The sequence below is a fragment of the Electrona antarctica genome, assembly GCF_951216825.1.
Source record: "Electrona antarctica genome assembly, chromosome: 1".
Taxonomy (NCBI): Eukaryota; Metazoa; Chordata; class Actinopteri; order Myctophiformes; family Myctophidae; genus Electrona; species Electrona antarctica.
The window spans coordinates 42,724,810-42,733,603 of NC_136806.1; the positions used below are offsets into that span (position 1 = coordinate 42,724,810).

At 43.2% G+C, this 8,794-nt stretch overlaps 1 protein-coding gene and 1 pseudogene across 2 annotated transcripts; one reads left to right on the top strand and one right to left on the bottom strand.

Moving 5' to 3' along the window:
- Positions 1-5,756: 5,756 nt before the first annotated feature.
- LOC306922433 (hydroxysteroid dehydrogenase-like protein 2) lies at positions 5,757-7,005 on the bottom strand (annotated as a pseudogene). Its single transcript has one exon. The product of its transcript is annotated as a hydroxysteroid dehydrogenase-like protein 2 (transcript).
- Positions 7,006-7,420: 415 nt separating this feature from the next.
- On the top strand, positions 7,421-7,951 carry LOC306921042 (small ribosomal subunit protein uS17-like). Its single transcript, XM_079498115.1, has one exon. It carries the CDS (start codon positions 7,437-7,439, stop codon positions 7,920-7,922), a length of 486 nt encoding a protein of 161 aa, XP_079354241.1. The 5' UTR covers positions 7,421-7,436; the 3' UTR covers positions 7,923-7,951.
- The last annotated feature ends 843 nt before the right edge of the window (positions 7,952-8,794 follow it).

Genomic DNA, 8,794 nt, shown 5'->3' on the forward strand with positions numbered 1-8,794 from the left:
ATATTAATATTAAACTCTTATAGTTTACAAGCACAATCAGATTCCCTATTCCAAAGTTGCAAATTGACTTCTTGACCAATGCTGAATTCCTCAAATTTCTCGAATGATCAAATTCTTCATGGTCATCCTGGCCTATAGCATCATTTAAATTCCGTAGTAAGGCGGTGTCAACACATAGCTTGTAGATCTTAACTAATCAATAAAGGCTGTATTTCAGAACAGTGTCCGGAGACTCGGTTAGCCATGTATTTTGTGATAATTTGCAGCTGGGATAGTGTGTGAGAAAATGTTAGAAAAAAAATCTTAGAATGTTTTGTAAAAAGATTGTGCAGGTTCATGCAAGATATTTTTGCTTCACACAATACAGAGGGTAACATGTGCAGGAATTGGGAGCAGGCACCTTCTTGGTGCTTGAAATGTAACGATGCTGCAACCATGACTATGTGCACGTGTGTAGTTTCACACACTGTATGTACTGTAGAGTGAGAAATTGCATGCACATGCACACATGCACACACACACACACACATGCACACACACAGGCAGCAGGCCCACGTTGGAGGAATACTATTAACCTTATTAACCTTTGAAAATGACATTAAAGTAATTACATTTTACGTCATCTCCTCCAGAGTGTGTGACTTAGTCCAAAAACAGTGTGAAAGTTTGAACACATAATATGAAGTGAGTTTGCTCTCTCGGAGCATGTGGATCGCTCCCAGGAGCCAGCCTCCCTTCAAAAGACAAAGTTAGAGCACACAGTTTAATTATACGGTATAACCTGACTGTGTGTCCTATAAAAGTATACCTGATCAGCTGCAAGTGTGAGTTGACAGCGCACCCTGTGTGGCAGACGGGTCTGGTCCAGGGCTGCTCATGAGGGGCGCGACTCGCGCTACGTAAAAAACAAAGTTCAACCCAATCCATGCAGGTTTAGTCAGTCGCGGGCGTGTGCACGAAACGAACGTGCATGGGACAATTTCACAGGACCGCACCCACATAAATACGCTTGCGTTGTCGCCCCCTCAACTTTTCTGCACGTCCAAAATATATGCACGCCTCTCATTGAAAATGAATTACTAGCGCGACTGACGCTCCCAGTCTGAAAATGGAACACAGAATCTGGATATTCTATAGCTCTTGTACAATGTTTCATTTTTGATTTACATAGGTAGAGGCCTCGTATAAGCCCCTTGGGCTTTTTTGCCTCAGCCTAGCACTTTACCCTTCTTATATTTATATGTTCACTGAGTTGTTTTTTATACTGTGCTGAATAAATAAACACAAACACAAACACAAAGACCTTTACAGAGAAAAGTGTGGTTTCTATCAATGTATGATGATCAACAGTTTAACAAGCGTATTGTAAACATTGTTTTCACAGCTTTACACCTCCAACACATGTCTCCGCCCACACATATATACATATATGGGAAGCCATACCGTATGGTTGAAAGTATCAGAAGGACTGATATGTGCTATGTGTCGAAATGTCCCTGACCAAGACCCTAACTATCTACGTAGATTTGAGTTCAAAGAGATAGACAGACAGACATACATACATACAGAGACGAGTCGAAGTAAGAGAGGGTGGGATGGAGCACAGATCTCTGTACATTTGTGCCAACTATAATGTCTGAATGTGTTTATATCTTTGTGGTGGTATAGTGTATTGTTGCCAAATGGGTGCACTGCACACGCATTGCGTTGTGTACTGTCACTGTGTGTGTGTGTGTGTGTGTGCGTGCGTGCGTGCGTGCGTGCGTGCGTGTGTGAGACTTTTAATAGCAGTTTCCATTAATGTCATGTGTTTCTTATAAATCCAGAGTTTGCTCAAGAAATGACACAGTAAAATGCAAAAACCTCTGGGTGAATTGTGCTGTAAATTGCAGAGGGGGGCAGTGGGACTGATTGCAAACCAAAATGAATGTGAATTAAAGGCCGTCATTTAGTCTAGCCCTAAGACGCCATGATAAATTACAATACTTTTTAATCATTAACTTTTCTGCAGGCTTGGGAATCTCAATCTTCATGGGTTGTAAACTGTTGACCCAGGAAATTTCATGGGGATGTTTTTAAATCTTTTAATTGTAGCCTACAGCAAAAACTCTGCTACTCTCTCTACTCTCAAAACGAACTGAAAACGTTTACCTAACCACGCTGTGCACAAAAGACTACATGTGCAGTGTGCACTGAAAATCATTTCCTCAGGTTGAAATTGTAGTTATCTAGTATAGTATAGAATATAGATCCATGGCTGTTACTTTACTTTGAGGTGCGTGTATCTGTACATTGTACTACTGGTGGCTTGCATAGGTGATATGCCAAAGCTAAATTAGTAATTAAGCCTAATTTGTTGTCTCTGCCAGGCCGGACAGCTGCGGAGACTATGTTTTTGCTCCTGTCCGTGTCTGCGTGTCAATCCTTGTATCCGTCTATGAACAGCTTATCTCTGTTTTGTTTTTACTACTTTTTGTGTTTCTCACTTTGTATTGAGCCCATCGAGCCAGTAAGAGTGTCAGGTTAAATGGAACCTGAAACACAGACACATGTCCACTCCCTGGCCATTAGCTGGTTGCTATGCTAATCCAGGGATTACACCAGATACATTTACCCCACTTAACGTTTCCCAGAATTCGATGAAAAGTAACAACAATCCGAATCCCAGACGTTCCATATCCCATAAGGCATGCATTAATCTTTAATACCATTCAGAGTGAGACAACCCTGAGGTGCAGGTGTGTAACATATGTGACCACTACATATGTATTCTGTGTAATGGTGGCTGTAATTTAATTACATTTTTGCTAATTTAATCCTTTGCGTTTTGCATGTTGGTACCTGGCCAATCTGCTATATAGTTTCTGTTCTATATAAATTATATATCTCCTTTATGACCGAAGATATGCTCTTAATGTGAATTTAGAGCAACTGGTATGTAAAGCTGGCAAATGGAAACATCCACAATTTACGTGCATTCAGCTACTGTAGCCTACCTGTCAAAATGGCTGCAGTGGCTGTGTTCGTGGATGGGAAGCCAACAAATTGTGAATATAATTTGAATATTTTTATGCTTGCGTTTGGTGAAATTTTGTTTTATTAATTCTGCAATGAATGTAGTGATGGAATCACCTCAATCTGTTGTCTCTCATAATGGACACAGCCGTCAACTGTGGTTTTCATTAGATGCCACTATTGTAAGGTTGTAGGCACAAAGGTGAACTTGTGTTGGTGAACACGCTGCTGCAGTGTAGGAGGAAGGAGAAGCAATATTAATAAATATACAGTAGTCAAACGTATTCCAACTTTCTATGGATTCTCAGTATATATATATTTTAATCGTTGGCAAGTGGCCAGGGAGTATACCCTGGATGTAAGCGGGTAATCTTCCCAAGCCATATGAAAAATAATGCCAAACCTTACGCATAATTCGTTTTTTTTGCTGTTGTTATTGATTATGCCCTTCATAGTTAACAGCAACAATGTAATTTCAAGTTCAAAATAAAATAATAAATACTGATTTATATAAAGGTGTTATTTCGTCAAACATTGCCTTCAATGACCCATAGTCCTCTTGAATTTGATATTTTTGAGGGCCTCCTATGCACAGCTTTGTGTGTTTGTAGCACGGGATGTGATGATTTGATTGGCTGATGTATGATAACGTATGATGATAAGAGCACCCCTCACACAAGTATGATTTTTAGGGCCGCTAGCCCCTCTTATGCCCAGCTTTGAGGGTTTGTGTCAACACAAACATTGGCTGATGATTGGATGATCACCCCATAGCGATGATTTGATTGGCTGAGCAAAGTACATATTGAGGATAAAAGTGATTGGCCGGAATGACATTTGTGATGATTTGATTGGCTGAGCACGGATGATGATTTATGATGATAAGAGCGCCCCTCACTTCACACAAGTGTTATTTTCTTTAATGACATGTCACATGCAGTCTCAGAGAAATATATACATTTCACTGAGTTATGTTGTACAGATACGTGTATGGTGAGTGGAGATGGAAACAAGTTGGTCATCACATTGATTATGTATTGACCTCCCCACTGTCCAGTCAGCCCAATGTTGATCTAGGAGTGCTGGTCTATATGGACAGTGTCTCCTGTTAAGGTATACAGCATAAGAGGGATGGGCAGCTAGACCTAAACATTTGCTTTTGGGTTTGACCAACAAAGGATAAGTCAATGAAAGAGGACAGGCAGAGTATACCCTGTTAACTTGTCTAAGGTGTATCTGTCAGTGTTTTCACATGCAAAGGCCTCCCCCAAAACCAATGTAAAGCTACAGTGATAGAAAAACAAAGGAAGACAGAACCGAAACCTTAACCCTAATTGATGTTCAGCATCATCAGGACAATGCTATATTCCCACAAGGTTTAGTGGCTGATGCAGGTCATCAATAGAGCATAGTGAATAGCATAGCTATCGTATATTGACATGAATTAGCAGGGAAACAAGCAAGTGTAATTGATGAAGTTAATTACGGTTCTGTTCCATTTAGTGTAGCAGCACTTTTCCAGTGAGCCAACAAGCACAGTAGCAGCACCCGGCCTGACTGTGTTTGACCTGAATGGAATGAAACCTTAATTAGTATCACTAGATCGGTGCCCAACTCTGCAACGATGCAAGTCGGAAACGAAGCAAGTTGGAAAGGCAGCCACACCCTGTTGTGTTATACAATGGCAGTTGTCAGAGTACCCGTCTTGTCTGTCCCTTTTTTTTAAACTTAAACATTTTGAACATATGAACATCAGCATTTATGATTACAGTTTATAAAATTAATCCACCACCGATGACATCACATACGTAAGGTAGAAAGTTAAACCTTTTAACGGGTAGTATGTTGGCTTTAATGTGGTCTGAGTCAAGGTCTGTAGTGTTATAGGGCAAGGCCACACAAGGTCTGTAGTGTTATAGGGCAAGCCCACACAAGGTCTGTAGTGTTATAGGGCAAGGCCACACAACATGCGTTAGGCCAGCATCCCGTTCACTTCCATTCTATGGGAACAAAGAGGTGGAGCTTCTTGTTGTGGCGTGTTGAACTTGAGAGTTCAACATTCGTGAACTTTGACCGGGCAACCAATATAGGAAAGGAGGACAGTGGTTGATATGGTAGGCATTTGCTTGTAGTTTTGAGCCAGCACTCCAACATGATTCAAACAATGTACACAACTGAAAAACGAGGCACTGCCCACAAGCTGCAAGACAACACGGAAAATTGACTTGTCTGACGCCTAGCCGTGCGTTGGCTACAACAAAGATGTGGAATGATGCTGAGTTACCATGGTGACCTGTTAAGATGGACCAAGAAAGGTTTAAGGCCATATGGTGTGATTTCTGCAATGTTTTGTTACAGTTCTGTTAAGCTCTCTCACTAGCCTCGGAGACCACAGGCGTTTCGTTTTCACAAGAAAAGGAGAAGCCTGGGAAAACGAGCCACATTTCCTGGTAGGAGTGAGTGGGAGTGAATAACAGTGAAGAGGGCCGTCCCTCCAAATTTGGTGACGTCAGTGTTCTCCGCTGGAGGGGAACTAATAGGATCCACCGCCGTGATCCCGCCGGAACCCGCCCCTCTATACCAGAAATCATGCTGGCTGGGTCAGGCTAAGCTCTCACTAAAAGTTAAGGCGTTAGGAGAATAATCCTGTTACAGTGGTCTGTGGAATTGAAGACGGTCAGCTTCACTGAATTCAGTCAGGTGGTATGATAATCAAGTCCTGTTAAGGCGGTCTGGTGGAGTTAGAGTTTGGATTTCTGCATCAATGACATCATCTTCTCCATTTTAATGGCCATCGTCATGTCGCCCTTGATTCTCAGCTTCCCCAGACATGAACGCCATCATCGGCTTCAGTTTCCCGGCAAACATTTTGCTGAAGTCGGACGAGTCCATCGTCATGACGACGTCTTCTTGGACCGACGGCTCGCCCTGTCCAGCCGCTCCCGAACCGTTCTTCAGGTCAATGTACCAAACGCCCTCATGCTCACCAGAAAGTACAAACTTGTACACTCCCTGAGTGGACTTCACCACGTCAGCATTAAGGACTCCTCTGATGACATTGAACGTGGCTTCTATGGGACCTCCTGTAGAACTCCCACTACTGCCAGTTTGACTACTACTGGGTGGCTTGAAAGCCGGGGTAGCCCCATGCTGCTCCATCTGTTTGGCCAATCCCTCAGGCTCCTCATCCAGGAAGAACCAGGCTCCACGGCATACAGATCGAAGTCGACCACGCCCTCCTGCCGGAGGAGCGTCTCATCGATGACGAAGTTTCCAGTATATGAGGTAGGCTTGGACAGGATGGCATACGCTGCGTCGGACATGATGTCTACCGTGCGACATTGCTTTCCTATGCCAGACCCGCCCAGCATGTCCATGGCCGCTGTCTGGATGGCAGTTTTCGGCCAGAGCGCGTTGACGGCGATTTGACCCCTGAACTCCTCTGCCATTCCCAGGACGCACATGGACATGCCGTATTTGGCCATGGTGTACGCTGTGTGGTTCTTAAACCAGACAGGGTTCAGGTTCAGAGGAGGAGACAGGTTCAGGATGTGAGGTGTTTTGCTGCTCTTCAAGAGTTGAGGAATGCAGAGCTTAGATGTTAAGTAGGTGCCTCGCAGGTTGATTCCCAACATGAGGTCAACTTTCTTCATCGGAGTCTCTATCGTTCAAGTGGATTGCACTGGCGTTGTTCACCAGGATGTCAATACCTCCAAACCTCTGGACAGCCTGTTTGACAGCGGCACTGATTTGTTCCTCATCGCGCACATCGACGATGCATGGCAACGCCTGACCTCCGACAGCCTCGATCTCCTGTGCTGCAGTGTATATGGTTCCAGGAAGCTTTGGATGCGCATCCGCCGTCTTGGCGGCAATGACAACATTGGCTCCGTCCTTCGCTGCCTTCAGAGCGATTGCTTTACCGATGCCTCTGCTAGCGCCAGTAATGAACAGAGTGACACCTGACAGTTTACCAGTGTTTTGCAACATTTTCGAAACTTCCAACCTTCCTCTTTGTGGAACGAGACGAAAACCTCAGCTTTTTTTTTAAATTGTTATTATTTATTAATTTGACTCAATAAAAAGAAAAAGCTGCAAGCTTCCTTTCATACTGTATGTGAATATTCCCATAAATGGAGTTTTGTGTCAGGCATGCTCAAATATGGAGTCAGTGTATGATGTCATACTGATCATGCAACATACTCCATATATGGGTATTTGCTGATTTATAAATAGTTTTGGGAGATCCGCTGATCCAACTCACTTCCCACTTGGCGCATCACGTCCTCGGGTCCTTCCCACTTGGTGCATCACGTCCTCGGGTCCTTGCCGATACACCTGGACCACCATTGAACACTTGACAGCAACTGACACAGACTATTTGAAAATCAAGTCGTCTCTTTACACCTCGGCAGGCGAAGATGGCGGACGCACAAACCGAGAGGGCTTACCAGAAGCAGCCCACAATCTTCCAGAACAAAAAGCCTGTTCTGGCCACTGAAGGTGGCAAGGAGGCAAAGGAAAAGCTCCCTCGCTACCATAAAAATGTTGGGCTTGGCTTCAAGACCCCAAAAGAGGCTATTGAAGGCACTTACATTGACAAGAAATGCCCCTTCACTGGAAATGTCTCCATCCGTGGACGTATCCTCTCTGGTGTGGTGACCAAAATGAAGATGCAGAGGACCATTGTTATCCGACGTGACTACCTGCACTACATTCGCAAATACAACCGATTTGAGAAGAGGCACAGGAATATGTCTGTCCACCTGTCACCTGCCTTCAGAGACGTCACAGTTGGAGACATCGTAATCGTCGGAGAGTGTCGCCCTCTCAGCAAGACGGTGCGGTTCAACGTGCTGAAAGTAACAAAGGCAGCTGGAGCCAAGAAGCAATTCCAGAAGTTCTAAAATGTTGCTTTTAGCTGACTTTTGTAAAAGAAATCACACCTGTGTGAAATGAGGGGCGCTCTTATCATCTTACAACATCGAGGAGGGAATTCGGTATAGCTAACTATAAGTCTAACTCATGTTGCTATGATTAGGTGATGTAATGATAATGTAAAACAAACGGTGACAAAACAAACATTAAATTCTCTTTATTGTTAATGGGATTTTTATGTTTGTGTTAGGGACAAAACAAACATTAATTTCTGTCCATTGTCAATGGCGTTTTTAAAACAAACATTGAACTAAAAATAAACATTAAACCTGTATACGAAGGGCTAGCGCCCCTCAAAAAAAGTCCTGTAAAAAAAAAATCATCGTACATCATCATGTCGTAACATGTCGATTTGCTTAGACACATGACGTAAATTCTCCATTCATTGTCAATGGGAATTTAACAAAAATACTGATTTGCTCAGACACATGATGTAAATTCTCCATTCATTGCCAATGGCATTTAATGTTTATGTTAGGACAAAAATCTACACTATAGCTGAATCAAAATCAAAAAATCAAAAATCAAGTCTTAGACTTTTTGACACCTCACTCGACAAACAGCAACAGCAGAAACAGCAACCCCCAACTAAGTATCTGGTGGTCTTAACAATTATGTCCAATCACTCCTCTGACTCAGGTGTACTAAATGAGGGCCAATGACATCTTGTTGAATTAATGTCTGGAGCAGATGACAGTCAGAGGGAGCTCAATGAGGTCATGATGCTTTGCCGTAAGCACCATTGACACCATTCCATCAGAATGGTTCGATTTGGATGTCATTGGTATGCTCAATGCCTAAGAGCATGCTGGGAATACATTAAGAGCTGTGTGTGCGCGTG

What these genes read in the sequence shown, in the direction of transcription:
- LOC306921042 (XM_079498115.1), top strand. Translation starts at nt 7,437, where the DNA reads ATGGCGGACGCACAAACCGAGAGGGCTTACCAGAAGCAGCCCACAATC.